Source organism: Panthera tigris, chromosome D2 (assembly GCF_018350195.1).
Source record: "Panthera tigris isolate Pti1 chromosome D2, P.tigris_Pti1_mat1.1, whole genome shotgun sequence".
In the NCBI taxonomy this organism is placed as follows: domain Eukaryota; kingdom Metazoa; phylum Chordata; class Mammalia; order Carnivora; family Felidae; genus Panthera; species Panthera tigris.
In genome coordinates, this window is record NC_056670.1 from 21300545 (window position 1) to 21320220 (window position 19676).

General features: G+C 36.5%; 1 protein-coding gene across 2 annotated transcripts in view; it reads right to left on the bottom strand.

The window, feature by feature from the left end:
- The window catches only part of ANK3 (ankyrin 3), a 334814-nt gene that overhangs the window by 14110 nt on the left and 301028 nt on the right, over positions 1 to 19676 (bottom strand). Inside the window, exons 39-46 of one of the 2 annotated variants that reach the window (XM_042959816.1) lie at positions 18383 to 18514; positions 17313 to 17456; positions 13759 to 13849; positions 11346 to 11724; positions 9595 to 9645; positions 7423 to 7509; positions 857 to 940; positions 687 to 746 (exon numbers count right to left, since the gene is read on the bottom strand). In XM_042959816.1, coding sequence (XP_042815750.1) covers positions 687 to 746; positions 857 to 940; positions 7423 to 7509; positions 9595 to 9645; positions 11346 to 11724; positions 13759 to 13849; positions 17313 to 17456; positions 18383 to 18514 — 1028 coding nt within the window. Of the gene's footprint in view, positions 1 to 686; positions 747 to 856; positions 941 to 7422; positions 7510 to 9594; positions 9646 to 11345; positions 11725 to 13758; positions 13850 to 14128; positions 14441 to 17312; positions 17457 to 18382; positions 18515 to 19676 lie in introns of both variants that reach the window. The other variant, XM_007095800.3, reaches the window with a different exon arrangement.

Below are 19676 nucleotides of genomic sequence, written 5' to 3' on the forward strand. Positions count from 1 at the left end.
TATTTTCAAAATGAGAAAAGGAAAGGAATGACAAATAGCCAGAGGTGTTTTGTCTGGGAGATGGAGTTTCATTTGCTGAGTTACACTGCACAGTGGTTAAGATTAGTTCTTTAACTGACACATTGCATATGGGCTGTTATAAACCCAGAGAGGAGAGCCCTCCTCGGGTTAAGATGAGGGAATTCAGATTTCCCTTTGTAGAACATACTGGAAAGGGAAAAATGTATGGATTTGATGTGAGCTTTTTGCCATTCTAACATTGAAACCCTGTACCTTTGCTGGAAGTGAGTGCCCTCCCTCAGGTGCTCTCCACCCTCCCCCTAGGCAGGCACTAAGCTTCAGGCAAAGCACTGGGTGGGAGGCCAAAGTGGGGGGTGGGGGGTGCTGCCCAGGGGTCTGGTGGTGAGAGAGGGTTTTAATTTTATTTCTCTCACATGCTGTAACCAGCACATTCTACTCTCCATAAATGAACTTATTTCTGAAAACTCTGAAGACAGTAAAAAATATATAATGTTAAAGAACGTTAAGAAGAAGTCTTTTTCTTTGACCCTGATCAAATGCACAGGATGTCAAAAGCAGCAAACACTTCAAGCTGCCACACTGCAGATGCCAGCCTGTTAGCAGCGTATTCTAGAAAGTTCACAAAGTGTTTATCCTCTTTTTCTCTGGCAGCCCCTCTCCATTACCATGTCATCATGTTTTCTCTCTTGTGGGATAGCAATTCGTCTTATTACTTTCCGAGTGATCTGTAGGAAGCAATAGTGAGATTTTTGTTTCTGTTTCAAGGGGTGACACTACAGCAAACAGTAGAAAAATCTAAATCCCAAGAGAAGCGTAAAATCCCAATGATGATTACTTTTCTGGTGATGAGGTTGCCTTCTTCATCAGTAAATTGTTCTTCTGTGACAGATTCACCAGGAATGCTTTTTGCTTCCTCTCCCTAAAGGATGTGGCATAGAGATTAGCAACATACTAGATGGACAGATCTCCACAGCACTCCATAGGCCACACACATGCTCTGCAGAGTTTTAGAGAAAGAAAGTATAAATTCTGCTTGCTACTCCAGGGCAAAGGGAAAAGGCTGACTCCTCTAATGGTTACTTAGGCCACAACAGTCAAAGCAGTAAGCCTTAGGTATGTACAAGACTGACGGTTAGCAGGCAACTCCAAGAAGGAAAAATTATAAAACACAGTTACACAATGCTATATAAACCAAAAGGTTTCATTTTTTGAAGAAAAAAAAAAGTCAATGATTAGAGCTCTAATTAGATCGCCTCATTTTGAGCACTGTGTTTCTGAATTAGTCCTACCAAATCTCTAAATAATTTTTAGGTTGTATTTTCCTTAATCTAAATTAAGATGGTACCTTAGTTGGGGCATGACATTTATTGTCTTTATTAGTTTTTTTTTTTTTTCCATTTAAAAATTCATTTACTAAGGGTAAGATAGACTTTTTTTAAAAAGTGAAGTTCAGAGTACAGAGAATATCATGTTTTTCTTTAAAACTGAGCTTTTTGGAGGTATTAAAATGAGAATAACTATGTCTGATGGTGTACACAATTTCTGAATACTATCTTCAAGTGAAGGGGTCTTATGTGATGATGGATCATCTAATCTCTATTGCCACAGACAAAAAAAAGAAAAGAAAAGATCAGTACTAAAGGGATTTAAGATGATGATATCTTTCAGTTAGTGACTGTTATCTGATTTACAAGGGGAAACTGTCAAAGATCTTCCTCTGGTGAATTTAAAAAATGGAATAAAGTCTTAACTCCCCAAGTTGGGCTCATATTTTCCAGCTTGGTAGATTTATATGGCTCCTTAATATCTCCCTATTTGGCTCTATGATTGTACAATAAGAAAAACCAGGGGCGCCTGGGTGGCTCAGTCGGTTGGGCATCCGACTTCGGCTCAGGTCATGATCGCACATTTCGTGGGTTCGAGCCCCGGATCGGGCTCTGTGCTGACAGCTCAGAGCCTGGAGCCTGTTTCAGATTCTGTGTCTCCCTCTCTCTCTGCCCGTCCCCCACTCGCACTCTGTCTCCCTCTGTCTCAAAAATAAATAAACATAAAAAAAAAAAGAAAGAAAAACCACTCAGAGAGCAAAAATGGGGCTATATATGCAATATATAACCTTCTTCACTGGTATTCAACATTCAGTTAGTGCCACTTAGTTTGGGGGAACAAGGACAAACATCTTAAGCGCAGACCTACTCTACAGACCTAGTGACCTGCTAGTCAGACTTCTTGGTGAAAAGGTGGCCGGGACAATGCTATTAGAACAATGTACTGTAGTTGTTGTTCACCTGATGTTATTTTAGGGAAAATGGCAGATCACGAAGTTGACAGCTACATTTCTGGGAGAGCCAGGATTCTAACTCTTGCAGTGTTGTTGGGCTGGAAAGGATAGTAGCTCTGATAATTTTGTCAGCACCAGCCAATGGTGAGAATGTTCTATGACTGCTTTATGTCACAGCCAGTAGAAAGGCAGAGCCGGTTTAAAATGACAGAGTAAAGACTAAAACATTACCTTGTTTTGCTGCCAAAATTGTTTTCATTCTTTTCTTTTTACAAAATGACTTTGTATTCTTCTAGATTATGGGCTTATAGCTCATGACTGGGTGAGACATGGGTTCATTTTCCTCACTGTGGTAGAGAGGGAGGGAGGTGGGATGAAAATAAAACATGATGTTTCTTGCTGCTCATGTTTAGCTCCCTTTGGCTCTTGCTTATGATTTGCTTCAATTACCACACTTAAGAGAGGGAAGGGGATTGGAAAAATGTAGAGGGAGGTCTCATGCTTAAATGCACTAAAATCTGCAAAAAGTTTTTTATGGAAGTGTTATTTATATTTCCTGTGGGTGGTTTCATATATTTTGGGAAAAAAAATGAATTTCATTTTATTTTGAAAACAAAGGCATAAAGAAGCAGAAAAGCCAATAATAAGAGGTGATGAAAGATTTCATTACAGTTTAAACATGAAAAAATGAAATGTTTTTGAGCTAACTCTGGGAAATGTCTGGTGTTTTGCATAGTAGGTAATTTGAGGATCCCAGGAAAATCCAGTAAAGTAGAATCCTATTGGATACATTATGAATGGACCCTTTTGTGGGGAAAGATGCCAGTAAACTGTTTGGAAAGTCTCTGACAGAAATGTGAAAGAAGGTATATTTATAAATATAGTGAATAATAGAAGTAAATGGATTTATATTAATAGCCTTAGAAAAAATTAAAGTCCTACTTCTAAATAACAAGCCATAGAAGTTGTTTAGATCTAGTCTGGCATGTAGGCATTTTCTTTGTTTCCTACTGAAAACCCATACTGTTTATGTATAGCTAAAGATAAAGATACCTCTCTTAACCATAATTGGCCATTAAATACAATCAATTAGTGCTTTAATAAGGCCAAAGTAAGTTGTGTTATGATGTACAAACTCACTAAATTGGGGGAGATTAGTTAGGAATCCATTAGATAAAGAGGGAAGACAGGAGTCAGGAAACATGTTCTTAAAAAAAAATCATCCATCTTTAATGACAGAAAATAACCTCTAATTAGTTCCTAAAGTTCTAGACAACAGTTTGTACCTTTAAGTAGGCAAAATTTCCCCCCTGGTCTTGTTGATGGCATTATTTTTGGCAACACCTCCCCCCCTCCCCCCCACTTTCTCCTTTCCTACTTCAGAGGAAAATCACAGCACATATGGTGTCACAGTATCATCCCCAGTGGCCACCTTAATGTAGACTAGCTGTACTTCCCTTTGGACCTCTGCTAGAGGCACTGCCTTTTATAGCTTTTATTCCTCTGTTCTTGAATAAAAGGAAAGAAAACCAGTACGAAATGTACCAATTTGTCTGATGTATAGAACATTAAAACTTTAGCTTTCTCCCCCAAGTGGAAAGGATACCATGTATGTGACATATATAACTTTGCAAGTTATTATAATAGCAGTAAGTGATAGTATAACCCATTTTTATATTCTGAGAAACTCACTTCGGGGAATGTGTGTTTACATGTATATAAAGTGCATGTACATTTTATATATATATTAATATATGTACATCAAAATAACCTGAAGCTCGTGAAAAGTGGTTACCTCTGGGAAATGGAAAGAGTAGATCAAACTTTATATACTTTTGAGTTGCTTGATTTGGGGAAAACATATATGTAAACTTAATTCAGAAGTTAGCAAAAAGTTCAACAGCAGAAATAAAAATACAGTTGAACTATATAATAAAAATTCAGTTATCTGAATCCTACCTAACTTCACAATAGTTTGGCTGCGAATTAAAGTTTTTACCTTTGTAATCACTGTCTTTGCTAAGTGAATAAAATAAACAAGCTCATAGGACTGAGTAATTTACTGAAACTGCTTCGAAGCATTTGAAACAACTGTGATATTATCAAATTATATAGAAATAAATTAATATGCTTATAAAATCTAAAAGTCCCCACACAATTGGAAGAGTTTGTTGGACTTATTCCTTAGAGACTTGAATACAGTACATGTAAAAAAAAAATTAAAAAAAAAAGAACTTCATAAAAAATGGATGAACCTGCATATGACATTACAGAGACAAATCATAAAATTATACTTTCACCCCACGAGTTGTACAAATTTTATGGCTAGGAAGACAGATTCACCCACACTTGTAATGGAATCCTGAGCACACCTACTGCTTATGTGGACCATGCATAGCCACAGCTAGTCCTGGGAGAGATGGAACAACCCCACAATAGTTTTCAACTCCGAGATCCTAAACGTTAGAGGGATCACTATGGCAAACAGCATAAATATGCTGGTTCAGCCCAAGGCTGGACAACCTCCATGAAGCAGGCCAAATTCTCAGCATTCCAATCCTGTCAGATAATTTCCAGGAGAGACAGCCCACGGCTGCCCTCTTCCAGGCCGCTGGAAAGGTTTAAGTGGCCAAGTGTCTAATTTGGTCTATAAGAAGCTATTCCTTTTTTATTTATTCTGGAGAACACAGTGTTGTGGAAAAAGCAGGTAGAAGGTGCTGCACTGGAGGGCTCGAGATTAGGTTTGGGGTTGGGGCCTTCCAGAAGTGCTACTGTACTGGAGTGTGATTTGGGCTAAACCAACCACTCTCCAGTCCCTTGGTTTTGTCACCTTGGAAAATGAGTGATTTTAGTATCAATGATTCCTTTCCACCCTAACATTCTCCTTTCATGTTTTTGACAGAGGCAGTTCCCACATCCCAGTTACTGTATATGACGGCAGTTTTCAGCTTTTATCTCAGAAAGATACCAACACATGAAGAGAAAAGCAACAGAAATGTGATCCTTTCTAACTGCCCTGAAACTCTGAACAGAAAAAGAGTAACCAGAAAGATTCTTATACATGTAATTTATAAAGATTTTTATTATATCTATAGTTTTCAATTATAGCTATTTTTTTTAGGTTTTGGTTTCTCCAAATTTGTTGACTCTATTGTGTACACAATGCACTCCCCAGTTATAAAACCTATGCTCTGATCATTCCAACTCAACCTCCCTAAAATTAAACTTCAAGAAGTGGGGATTTGAAGAGAACACAGACTCCTCTGTTTTATGAAGCCATCATAGCATAATTTCGTCTTTTAAACTTAAGCCCTTAATAAAAATGTTTATATATCACACACGCTTAATTTTATATTAAGCTCAAATATATAAATAACACACTCTAACAAAATTACTTAAAAGCTAGCTTGCTAATGCATATCTAGAATTCTAGACCAAGTGAAATAACCCTCATTGATTTGATGGGTTTTGTGTTTTTATTATTTTGTTTTTGTATTCTTTAGAGTAAAACTTCTTTATCCTCTCTCTCTCTCACTTTTTTTGCAGGATTATGTTTATTTTCTTCTGTCCTATATACAGGAGAGTCAACTCATATAATGAGCAGCTTTTATAAGGAGTGAGGTGGATTTGGAGGTGACACCAGTATGTCATATATTAGCATAAAAAGCAAGTTACAAGACAATGTGTTCGGTGTGCTTTTTCAGGACATTTCACTTTAAAATATCATTTCTTGAAGACACTGATTCTGGGAAGAACAAATCCTGCCTGAGCAAAGAGTATGGCTTTAACTCCTTCAGAAAACCTGTATTATTTCTTTCCTCCTAATCCCAGGGAATGTGTGGGAGGTGAATACTTGCAAATATGCTGGATATGCTGGACACCCATAAGTAATTTGGCTTGCCTATATGGAATTTTCAAAGTGATTCGTGCTTTTTTTTTTTTTTTTTTGATAGCTATCTATTGAGCTCATGATTGATTTGTGCATAGTTTAAGATTCAGACAAGGACCTATTTTCTTCTCTAATGCTTCCAGAGTCTTAGAAAAACTATACTAGAGCAGATTTGGCAGATTTTGTCCTCTTCTTTCATCTGATCTACATGAAAAATACAAGCAGCAGGATTAAAAAGTTTTAGATACCTAAGCCAACTTCTCTGCTCTCTGCTGGGCCTCCTGACACTTTGGAAAGGGAGGATAAATTTGATAAATGGTTTTCAATACATATTTCCCTTCCTTTCTTTCTCTCCAGAGCTGTCAACCAAGGAGCCTCAAGTTATTTGGACGACCTTCAAAGGTCTGTGTGTTGAAAATGGCTTCCTAGTTTCTGTAGTCAATTATTCTAACATCAAGAAATCTCTCTCTAAAGAGAGTAATGAAGACAAGCACAGGCTGTGAAAAGTGTTCTGCTGGACCTTACCATGCATACAGTCAGTGCTTCAAAAGGCCTTTGTGGGGGGAAATGAAGGTTTATTCATAGTGTTCAACTGTGTTGTAGCAGGGGGAGAATGATATTTTTCACTTCCAGTAAAAACTGCTTCGTATATGTAAAAATACAGACTGATTTTCTGTATGTTAGTCAAGTTAAAAGCCTTTTTTCAGAAGGTTTTGCCCAATTTTGTTTGTTACATACATCCATGCCAGGCTATTACTCCAAATTCTCAGCCATCGTTTGGTATTAAAGAACTGGTTTTTACTTAAGATCTATCTGTTCAGGCAGTAGGAATTTGAGGCTGAGGAGGGGAGCCTTTTAATTATTTCATTCTCCTTCTTGACCTGACCTCATACCTCACTGTGGCCTCGGAGGTTTCGATTGAACGTTTCATTTGATATAAACCAAGATAAAATCTTTGTTCACATATAACACTTTGAGGGAAAGCAGGATACAAATACCAAGAATTCCCAGACAAAATTACAGCTGTCACATGTCAAACACAGGCCTAGACAGAACACTCACTACCATGCAACACAACCTTTTCCTTGTTGCTGGTTGTTCTTACAAGCTTTCAAATATGCAAAGAAACATACACAGAGCCACTTAGTTATCAAGCATGCTAAATTTTCAAGGCCACAAGGAAGGACTTTCTAATCACATAGCGATGCCCCATCACCATCCGGCTACAGGATACCTTTATAATCAAACGCCGGCGAATAACTCGGGTAGTGACTCTCCGTTCTTCCTCTGAGCTCGAATCACTCTCACTGTCTTTCAAGTCCTGATAAATGCATTTTTTAGTATAATAATTTTACCATCACATTTAAAATAAAAGACATTCTGAGAAGGGAAATCAAAAAAGAATTACTTTCACTTGCTGGTTTTCCCTGCTAAGGAAAATCATGATATGTATTTGTGAGAATCTTTAAAAAAGTTTAGATGGAAGAAAATTTTGAGCAGGATTCTAAATGAAATTCCTCTGTATATGTGTGTATATATGTGTGTGCATATAGTAATGGATATATTTAATTACACTGATCTGTATGTGCATATATATGGTAAAGATCAGTGTAATTAAATAATAAAAATAATAATAAGAGACATTTTGGCATCAGAAACTATATGCTACCAATTATTAGTTTGAAGAAAAATTAATATTCATTTAAAACTAGTTTGAAATCTATATTCACTTGACCTTTCATTAAAGAGGTATAGTATGTCTAATTTCAATGAAATTTTGGTCAGATTTGACAACTTTATCAAAAGCTATTTGAAATTTATAAAAAAGTAAAGAATTTACATCAGTATAATTCGCTACATACATTTATAACAGGAATTTTTAGCAGTATAATTGGCACCTAACATGCAACTCGTACTCAGCAAGAGTTTATGCAAATGAATGAAAGAATAATATAAAACATGTGAAAGCTTGGAGTCTTATTTTAAAGAACTGATGTGAAAAAAAAAAGGAAAAAAGGGGCACCTGGGTGACTCAGTCAGTTAATAAGCGTACGACTTCAGCTCAGATCATGATCTCATGGTCTGTGTCTTTGAGCCCCAAGTCAGGCTCTGTGTTGGCCAGCTCAGAGCCTGGAGCCTGCTTCAGATTGTGTGTCTCCCTCTCTCTCTGCCCCTCCCCTGCTCATGCTCTGTCTCTGTCTCTCTCTCTCTCAAAAATAAAGATTAAAAAATAATTTAAAGAATTGATATGAAATTAGGACAGAAAAAACACCTGACAGACAAGAATATGGCATAGACAAGAATACAGTAATTGCACAAATATTAATTTTTAGGCAATGAGAATGAAGAGTAATTGCCACATAGTTCATAACTCAAAGGGAAAAATATCTTCGGTTTCTATTTCAATGTCATGGTGAACACTATTTACTGAATGATTTTATTTCAAAATTTAATGGTGGAATTCTGATAATAATTCTGGTATTTTGTTTTCTAAGTTTGCTAGTTACCCTGAATCTGATAGTCTCAGAGATAGAAACTATAGTTAATATCCATTGGAACAATCAATGGCAGTGTTGGTATCAATAGGGGGGAAAAAAGTAAAATTGTTACAGGAGGTATCAGTGTTAGCTAATGTGATTTATGGAATGTTTCTCAAATAGATAATGAAGTAGGCCATTTTCCACCAAAGGTCTAGTTAACAAATATTTTGAAATATTATAGTAATATCAATCTTGACTTTGTAAGAAATTTCATTTGAACAAAATACCCTACTAAATAACATGGTGTCAAAAGGAAAGAGTTTTCAAGTTCCTTATTCCCTGCAAAGATCTACTGGCTGCTAAGTTCCTTATGAAATTTGAAGTTTTTTTGAAAAGACCATAAATTCAGAAAACTTAGAAGGATCCAAGTATTGTGAAAGAAGGCCCTGAAATGGCTCAAAGAAGCAGAAAAAGGGAAGGAGTTCCTATTGTGGGGAAAAAAAAAAAAGAATTTCTAATTTGCATTCAGAGATCAGTAGATTAGATGAAGAAAAGGGAAAAATTCAATCAGAATTATTCAGAATTAATTACGGATCGTAAACTGGGGAAGATTTTCACTTGGGTAAATTAAAAAGCAGAACATACATTAATGCAAACACTACTAAGCCTAGATGTCAAGTATGTTATGATTGACATAATTATAAAAATAGAAAGGGGCCATTCGGCCTGTGTTTTGTTTCCACATTCTCCCTGCTAATCTGAAGGTGGAGGGTAGAGAGAAGATGGTAGTAGAATCTCGATCAGGATTCCCTTTAAAGAATTCTCTAGAATTGGCAAAGAGGGTAACTAGGAGACCAAACAATTTTCTTAGTACTTCTTGCCATGGGTCACTGCTTTGAAAGAGTTGGAAAGTAGCAGAAGTTTACCTTGTAACAGCAGGCAGTCATCCGTGTAAGAACCGCACCCGGACTTTTGACCTGATTTTTTAGGGGACAAAAAGGGGGCTGTTTTCTGAGATCATACATCAGATGACTTAGTTGGTTGCTAATGCACTATGGTCTAGCCACAAAGGGCACATCCTGAACATTTTTGGATTTCTTGTAAGGTTGGGTTCTTAGGGAATCTACTTAGACCAATCCCAAAAGCACAATCTCATTTATAAGAAACCTTGAAAACATTTTCTAATAGCAATTATGTTCCAGTACTGATGAACTCAGCTGAGTTTCCATTCAGGGTTAAGGCTTTCATTTTCAAACCCTCTTTTGCCCTCTCCCTGGTTCCCCAATGGCCAATGTGTTTGCATGTGTACATATAAGAAGTGTTTATTTACAGGTATATGATCATTTGATTTCAGACCTTTTCTATGGATTTTAATAGGCTTTACAGAATAAACTTTCATAGTTAAGACATCACTATGTTATCACTTCCTTCTCTATTTTGTGGACTCATTTTAAAAGGGAACATCCAAGGTCGCACTGCGTAAATATACTAGAATGAACTGAAAGAAATCAATATTCAAAACCCATTTGTCAGGAAGTGAAAGGAAGGCCTTAGCATTTTACTTCCCCTCACTTTCCCTCCTAACATGCAGGAAAATGGTCAAAAGATAGCCTGCAGAAGGGAAAAGGAAAGGATATGATTAGTTGATAAGCTGATAATTAGCTCCTGAGTGACTGGGAGTTTGCTATTAAAGTTTTTCTAAAGCAGGAGTTAATCATGGACTCAATATTTTACAAAAGACTTTTTTTTGTCCTACCTAAAACACTGCGGTAGATCTTAAGCCAACCTGATGTTTTAGGGAAAACTGTAGGTGCTACTGTTCCAAAGATGCCCATGTCTCAGTCTACGCGCCCACTGCGCAGTTCAGGAAAAGACACAATAATGGAGAGAGCAAAAAGCAGTAAAAAAAAAAAAAGAATGTAGTAAATAGAGCTAATTTTTATTTTCTTATATCCATCTATAATTTCAGTTCTAAAGTTTTTAAGTTTTTAATATCTAAAAATGATAAACCTCAAAGAACGAATACAAATCTATTAGATGGTACAAGAACACGGAGCACAAAGTGCAAATAATTCTGACAGTAAGGTTTTCAAATTTTTAAAAATGAATATTAAGATAATCATCAACTTAGATATAAAAATTATTAAAATGAGACCTCTAACTTCCAATTTCTAAATGCTGTCAATCCACCATGGTATATACCCACCTCATTTTAGGCTTGGGCACTATGTTTCTCCAATTTTTAAAACACACTTTTATAGGGTAGAGCTCTTAGATGGGTCACATGCTATAAACTCTTTAAATTATGCAGAACCACCAGAAAAGGTCTGAATAATTATCCTCCTTCCATAAGAAAGAAGACTGGGTTGGGAGTTAGGAAACCTAAATACCAGACCAAATTAACACTGGACCTTAAGCATAACATCTCTGTAGTTCTCCTTCCTCCTGAAAAATAGCTGAATTGATGCTGCTTGCTTTTTCCTTCTCAGTGAATGAAGGTGTAATCCAATAGCATATGTTCCACCTAGCACTTTGTTCACCCCCTCCATTAGTGTTACATTTACAACTGGGTCATCATAAAGAACCTTGGGCTCAATGTTACAAGACTAATCAAACAAAGTGAAGCATCAGGACTTTTGGTTTAAATGACAGTGTACTGGAAAACTAGATGGCATACCTTTTGCTCAGACCCACTGGACCCTTCTTCTTCGTGCAGGTTAAGCCTTGGCTTGCCATCTGCAGGGGAAGTCCTACTCATCTTTTTCATACTGACAGGCACACAGGGTTTAGGCTCTTCTATTACAAACTTGCTGGTTTCTTCTAGAGCTTTCTGATAGGCGGCTAGTGATGATGCTGGTTCCTCAACACGACCAGATCCATGGATTTTTGGTTTCAGAGTTTCCTTAGCGCTCTGTTTCCCTATATCATTTTGGGATTCTGGAAAGTAAGATTTTGTCTTTGCTTCTGGAGTGACTTCTGCGTGGCTCCCATTTGCTTCAAATTTTCCAGGTTCTCCTTTGAGATATGAGGTAATGGAATCTCGACACTGATCAGGGCTGCAAAAGAGAAGATGTGGAAATTTACAATGCCAATACATGGCTGAAAGTGGGCTTCAGAAGCTCTAAAGTTTTCACTACCATGTTGTAAACTACTCTTGAAGGCATAAAATAGAAAGACATGAAAAATATGGTCACTGGATTTCAAACTGTGAGGGTCTCTCATGGGTTTGAGTTTTGGGGTGATGAGGTGCTACACAGGGCCCCAGCTCTGCCCCGCCCAACCTGCCTAGTTATGCTGTCCTTGTTTTTGTTTTATTTTGTTTAATTGCACTGCAATAGCTACTTGGATTTGAGATCTCAGGAAGTCACCCTGGGAGGTTCATGGGCATACCTGGAGTTCCAGAACCGCCAATCTAAGGAGGAGGAGATCTCCAAAGCTTTAATATTGCCAGTGAAAAAACTGCTGGCAGAGAACAAAATGCATTCCTTGAGAGCCCTGACATCCCCAAGAACCCCATGTTCCAGTCTCTGGTTTTCCAATTGTGGGTCTTGCCAGCGTGCCTTTGCAAACCACAATAGCCTTGCTTGAGTCTCATCTTTCTTGGCTCCTGACCTGTGCTGACCCCCACTGGTGAGCAGGGTGTTGTTGCTTACCTGTTGCTTCTAGGTCCTGTGAGGACTATTTTCCTTTTAACGGACTATTACAAATCTTTCTCTTCCAACGCTTTCTTTTAAAGTGACTTCTAATTTTTACTGGTATCAGTATGGGTTTTATTTTCTAGCTTGTGCATTGTTTTTAGGGTCTTTGCTTATTATCTACAGAATTTGGAAGGCACTGATAAGCGTAATGCAATGTTCTTTATGTATTGTATATGTCTGTGAGTACGTGTGAATTCTTATAAATCAAATTGTGATTATATAAAAAAAACACCTATCCATAGTACACCCTATTCCATATGTATAAGTACAAACAGTCCCAGCACACTGCAAAGATGCTGTAACATAATTGTATCTATTTCCTGTTATGTAACTATAAATTAATGTGACTATATTAGAACACAGACATCAAAACTAGTGCTATTTGTTGTCTTTGGTAGGGTGAGCACAGAACTCTTTGGTCTTATTCTTCAAAAAGAACTCTGTAAACTCCTTTTTTGCAAAATGTTACAAGCTCCCTCTTTGGGAATTTTCATTGAGCAAGAAGCTTTACCAGTCATATGAAAATATTAAACATGGTTATGAAATAAATTTAAATTGGATGCAAAAACACCTGAGGTTATCACTAGTTGCCACTGAAGTAAGTTATATTTTAGTCTGATGTATGCATAAATAAAAATAATGCCATCTATTACTGACAGACTATTTGTAGCAGCCATTTGGTGGCCATTCTATAGGCTTCCTTCTTCAATCTGTAAACCTGTGTGAGGAAAGTAGTAGTATTCTTATTTTTAAAGTCGGTTAAAGTGACGTTCTTACAGCTTAGAAATTCATCCAGAGTCACAAAATGCAAACCTAATGCCAGTGGGATTTGAACCAATGTCTGAAGGACACTAGGCTCTTACCTTTCTAGAGGAAGTCCAGTATCAAAAAGAACCAGATTCATGATTAGGGAATTATTTTGGTTGTAATCAAATTTCTATCATGGCAATATTATTTGGAGTGAAGAATTACATATGACTTTTAAAGTCTGAAGTCAGGAAATCATAGAAAGGTTTGCATTTCTAAAAGACGTGGAGTTTTATTTACCCCATTATTTTGAAAGCATATTAATTACTAGCTTTGTGAAAAAAATCAGACAAGTCACAAACTAGAAAAGAGTAGTCTTCTAAAGTAAACACAGACATCTTTGGCATGCATGTAAAACTTTTTACATTTTGCTTCAGGCTATCAGTAGTTTTAAGAATTAAATTGAGTTTCGTGTGAGTTTCCCTCTCCAGATTAGCAGAATGAACCAACCTTTAAAGCAGGTATTATCCCCAAACTGGAATGGTAATTTAGAAAAAGAGTAAGTGCTAAAAAGTAGGTGTTTAAAACAAACTATTAACATGTAATCTGTATTTCGCTTTCCTTTTTTCTGAAATGGAGTCATACCTGTCATCCAGTCTTTCTAGTAACCCACCGGTTAGTCTTCGAGCTTGAGCAGGGGGCTCTAGGTTTCCACCTGATGTCTCGTTCTGCCAACCTGCAATTGAAGACATTTCCAGTTCTGCTTGCTGAACACGTTTAAGAATAGCCTGTACTTTTTCTTCTGTCATCTCCTCAGACTCTACGCCTTCTTCAAGTTGAATGTCCTCAAATAGAGATTTGAGTTTTTCTTCCGTCATCTCCTCATCAGGACCAGATTTTCCTTTCTCTTGCTGTTCAGAGCTTACTCTTACTTTACTAGTTTGTTTCAGTGGCTCTGCTGGTTTAACATCTTTTGGGACCCCAGCCATACTTCCGAGGTATTGAGGATACTCACTCAGACATACATTCTCCAACTGGCTCTCATCTACATCCACTGTGCCAGGCATTTCTGTTAAAGGCATTGAGTCTTCGAGTTTGCTGTCTTCTAAGGAAGTGTCTTCTGCAGTTACGACTGGAGGTCCTCCATCTGCTGAATGCTCTACGTTCCCCTGGGAAGGCACTAGCCCATCACTCAGTCTACTGGGGGTTCTAAGGGGAGACTCTATGCTAGAGATATCACTAAAATAATCATCTTGCTGGAAAGGGGTGGGTGGTGTGTAGTGCAACCCTGTGGGAGTTTCCAGTTCCACTTGAAGGGAAGGATAACCTATGGAAGACAGTACATTTGGACTGACTGGAATGAATTAGAGTACATCAAACAAAACACATGGAATGAATTAAATTATATCAGGTATGAAAATGTATGATGAGTTACAGAACAATGTTCATAAATTTATTGGTTTAGTTCAACTAAATGTAATACAATGAAATAAAAGACTAGTGCAAACTATAATAAAACAGAACACTAATTAAGATATAAATGGTTTCTATCAACTTTGATAATTTTAATACAGTAACTTAAATATACAGACTAATTCAATCCAATAAAAAGTTAGCTGTCGTTATATAAAATACATTTATTCCACAGTCAAATTTATTAGCTTTCTACTTTCAGCATGCAAAATCCATATGGTGGTGGACTGCATACAGCAAGCCACAATTGTTATAATTAATTACTTATAACTCATTTGAAGAGCTTTACATAGGAGCAATGCTACCCGACTCTCATTCTTTTTTTTTTTTTTTTCACATGAAATTTACAGCGAAGAAAAATAAATTTAATCTTTGGAAAGAAATTATTATTAGACTTTAGAGCAATAGCACTGGGGAAAAAAAAAGTCTAAAAAGATGTTAGGAAAAGGATTTGAGAAGCAGATAAAGTAGAAAAGACTCCAAGGAAAGCTTTCAGGTGTCATAATGTGACAGAGATGAAAGACTTGTGGTGCACATGGAGGTCTTAGTGACTTTGGTGATGCAGACCACTCAGAATCACAACTCAAATAGAAAAAAGAAATGATACACGACAGAGACGGGAAGAAAGCCATTTGCAAAGAGCTCTCTGAATATTCACAACAACACTGTGAAACACCAGCCTGCTCAGTGGGGAGGTAGGGAGCAGTTCCCTTGTTTTAACCTTCGCTGTGTGGACAAAGGGGACATTTTTCTCCTTCAGCAGAGAAAGAAGTGAACAATGGTCTGGTCATGGTGAGGAAAGGAGGCTTCATAAAAGTTCCACCAAGAGGAGAGACAGGAAAAAAAAGGCAACCAAGCACACTTTCTGAATTAATGGTCTACAAAACTAAAGCCTAATTTTCCCATCAGTCCACGACAAATATCAACTTAGCTTTTGTGGTAAATTCAAATTACTGTAGGTAAGTATAGTCACCTATAAACCAGAATCTTATTGAAAAGTTGGCTGACATTAACTGAGGTTCATAATCTGCACAAGTGAAATTTACTTCATATACACATTCCTAACTTTTCCTACGAATTTTTAAAATAAGAAATATAAAATATTAAGATGTAGCCACAAAAAGCCCTTGGGAATTTATTTCATTCTATTCTGATTTTAAAATGTTACAAATAAATAAAGCTTTCAATTCTATTGACTATTTCCATTATTTTCTGGTTATCCTACTTGTTCTTTTTTTTCTTTTTTTCTTTTTTTTGCTTATTAGTTCTCTTAATTTCTTTTCCCAAAAAATAATATTAAAAGATTCCATAAACTGTAACTTGGCAATAATTCAGAATTTGATATAATGGTCTTTCTTTAGTGCAAAGAGATTGGTTACCATTATATGGTCTCACATATAAGACAAGGCCTTGAAGAGAGCTTTTTTCCAAGGTTCTATGGTATGTATGTATGTATGTATGTATGTATTTAAGTAGGCTTCACAGCCAGCATGGAAACCAAGGAGGGGCTCACATTCACAACCCTGAGTTGTGAGCTGAGCTGAGATCAAGAGTTGGATGCTTAACCAACTGAGCCACCCAGGTGTCCTGCCCCAATTGATGGTATTTATAAGCTTATAAAGAAACCACTTTAGACACTATTGCCCATCGTGTTTATGTTATATGGATAATAAGATATGCTTTGAATTTTCTGTTAGCTTTAACGTTAGTAAGCAGAAACTTTTTAAGAATTTGCCATCTTTGCCACATAACATATGTAGAACTAGAAGTTACTGATTCTTGTTAGTCTAACTTTGCCAGTTTAAAAACGGGGAAAAATGCCATAATTTTCAAAACTTGGGATAGAAAAGTATCCCTAGCTCTTCTTCCTTCCTCCACACCATCATCATTTTTTACTCAAAATTCATTATCAGAATACGTTTCCATTTGTAAAGGAAGACAACACCTTGAAAAACATAGTAAGATATTTGTTATCCTTTACTTAATACTTTGATTAAAAAAGCCCCAATTTACATAGGAAATTGAAGGAAAAATGATAATATTATTATATAAATTAATTTAATGTAAAATATGAATTATGTTGTTAGTGACATCTGTGCTCATTGAATTAGAAATGACACCGACTTTTATATATCAGGCACGGTTTTTCTAAACAATAAATGGAAGCATATGAAGTTAAAATAATGCTAAATAGGTAAAACATGTTTTTGAGAGATGCATTAGGCTTTTTCAGTAAGCGCTTAAATACTTGGTCCCCAAACAAGATTTCACCATTTTATTTAACAATTTGTCTACTCTATGCTTAAACTTGACCCAGTACCTTGGTTATTTGGTAAAAATAACTCACAATTTGGTCTTACCAATATACTAATAAAAGAGTTCACTAGTTTTTTACGTAAATATGAAAATGACAACCACAATGCATTCTCTAGATATGAAATTTTCTTCCACTTGGTCATGTAAAAAATTTTCAAATACCAACTATTGAATATCCAACAGTTAACTTATGCTTTTATACCTCATTATGTGTATTTTATGTCACAGACATTTATCAAGTTTGTTCTATCAGAGTGTTTATTTCCAGACTCTGGCAGAGAAGATGCTGTGAAAATGAGAAATGAAGTCAAGCAAATCACAATTTAGTTGGTTTTAAGTGGCTGCCTTGTCCTCCACACTTTCAAAGTTTATCAAATGATTAAATAAATATGAACGCTAAATTCAATTACCATCAACAGGGTCATGGAAAACATTGTTCTCATCTGCAAAACTCCTGGTGCCTGAAATATTTCCATAATCAAATATCGGTCCTTCTAGCAGAGTCACTATATCTATTCGATTAATTTTTGTCAAGACCGAAGTTAAGGCATCAGCTGAAAAAGGAGAAAAGAGGGTTGAAAACCCGATTAAGTGATTTTCTTCCAGTCACCACAATATCCACACAAAGGCACGGCTTTCTTGACCCGCCTAGAGTTTATTCAGCTCCTCCTGACTGAGCTCTGCCATGTCACCATCCAGAGGGCTCAGAAAGCCCACCATTACAGGGAAGTCATGTTAGGGTCTCAAGAATCACTTTTGAGAAGCTGTGTGTGATGACAGCAACATTCATTCCACTGTAAGATGCCAAGCAGATGGGCCTCAAAATAGCTAAACTCCATTTAGTTACAAGGAGATCTAATAAAATTTTAAACATGTTCCTCTCCTTTCAGCCTGCCAAGATAGATCACCCTCATATTTGACATTGACCATCTTAACGGCTTACTGAGGTCAGGCTGACCCTGGCAAACCCACAATAACTTACTTCCCATTGTTGTGGGTTGGCATTGGCCACGGGACAGCACCACCCCTCCCACCACCCCAGCAAAACTAAACAAAGTCAAACCTAAAAATATTAGAGACTTCTCTGCCAGCACATATGAAGCTGAATAAAATGATTTCATCCTATACCTTCTTCCTTCCTCTCCCTGTGCATCCGTCCCCAGCCACAGCAGTAGCCTCAGAGTGCTTCTGACTACTACCCCACAATTTAACAGCTAGAATTGTATTTTCATTTTTGATGGTCACAGAGAGAACTAAAGACAAAATGCAAAAAAAAAAAAAAAAAAAAATTCTCTACTATTTGCTTTCTTAAAAAGATTCCCAAAGATAGATGTTTGGAATATCAGTGTTAAAATTAAACAAGTATAACTTTAATGACTTGCTATTACTTTATGATTACTCTGGTTTCTTAACAGTAGGCTTATCTAAAACATTGCATATATGCAGTTGTGAAAGTTAAAGTAATATAATTTCAGCATACTTGTAGCATTTTTTCCGTCTCTGGTAACCCATTTTTTTAATAACATGAAGCTTTGAGAAATTAAAGAATTTGGATTTTCCACACGTATTTGATTGATTTCATCCACTGAAAAATTCAGTTCCCTTGCCAGTTCTGTAGAAAAGAAAAAGAGTTACTAAGATTTCACATTCTACTTTTATCACATATGTTTCATAAAAGTAATGCTCAACTGCCACACAAAAAAAGAAAGGAATTTTATAGTAAAATCCAGTCCAGCCTTGAGCATTAATCTTTATATGCTTCATTTTACAGGAAGCTGTGATCACACACAGGCTGTGACTTAACTCTCTGGAAATAATTACTTAGTTACAATTAGATTCCCTCTTGAGAGATTATTTTACAAAGAATTCTTGATCTGTACAAAAAGGATGCTGCTGGATTCCTTTAAGTCATCCAAATTATTCTTCACAATTTGCGCAAACCTCACCTAAGATGGGTAGGGATACACAACTCATAAATATGGCAAAGGGGGTGCTGGTAGCATGACTTTAGGAATTCCACTTGGGAGGTTAAATGATGACTCCAGACCAGATCGTTGTCTATGTTACGGTGTCACTTGTATAACAAATACAAGGGAGATAGCTTTGTGTCCATCTCAATGTCTATACCCATACGCTCAACCTTATTAATCAGAGTGTCTTTGGGAAGACACGTGTGAGCATTAGTAGCTGTCTTGACAGAGGGAAACTAGGAGCCAAAGATGAGAAGGAGCCTTACTTTTCATTATATATTTTTTGTACAGTTAAAAAAATTTCTCAGGTATGTATTATATTAAGTGATTATAGAAATAAATGGGAAACAATTCTTCCCATGGAAAGGGAATTGCTCAAGATTCTACCCTGGTTAAATATTTCTAGCATTTGGCAAAATGCATTCAGAGGCTCAAAAAGGTCCAGATTCTTTGGTCAAGTGATTTCACTTCTGGAACTCTATCATGACTATACATTGAGTTGGACACAATGATTTATACACATGAATGTTCATCTCAGGCTTGTACCATTAGAAAACTGAAAACAATCCAAGTGTTGAACAAAAGAAGAGTTAATTAAGTTAATGCAGTGGTTTGCGAACTGTTTTGATCATGGCCTACAGTTAGAAATACATTGTATATCATGATGTTTATATAAATGAAACCAGATCTTTAAGGAGCAAAACTTAGCCTTAATACACATAATATACAGACATATCCCCCTCCCCCCCATTCTATCCTATTAAAAGCAAAACCAAAGGATGTATTGATTTCATGACTCTCTAG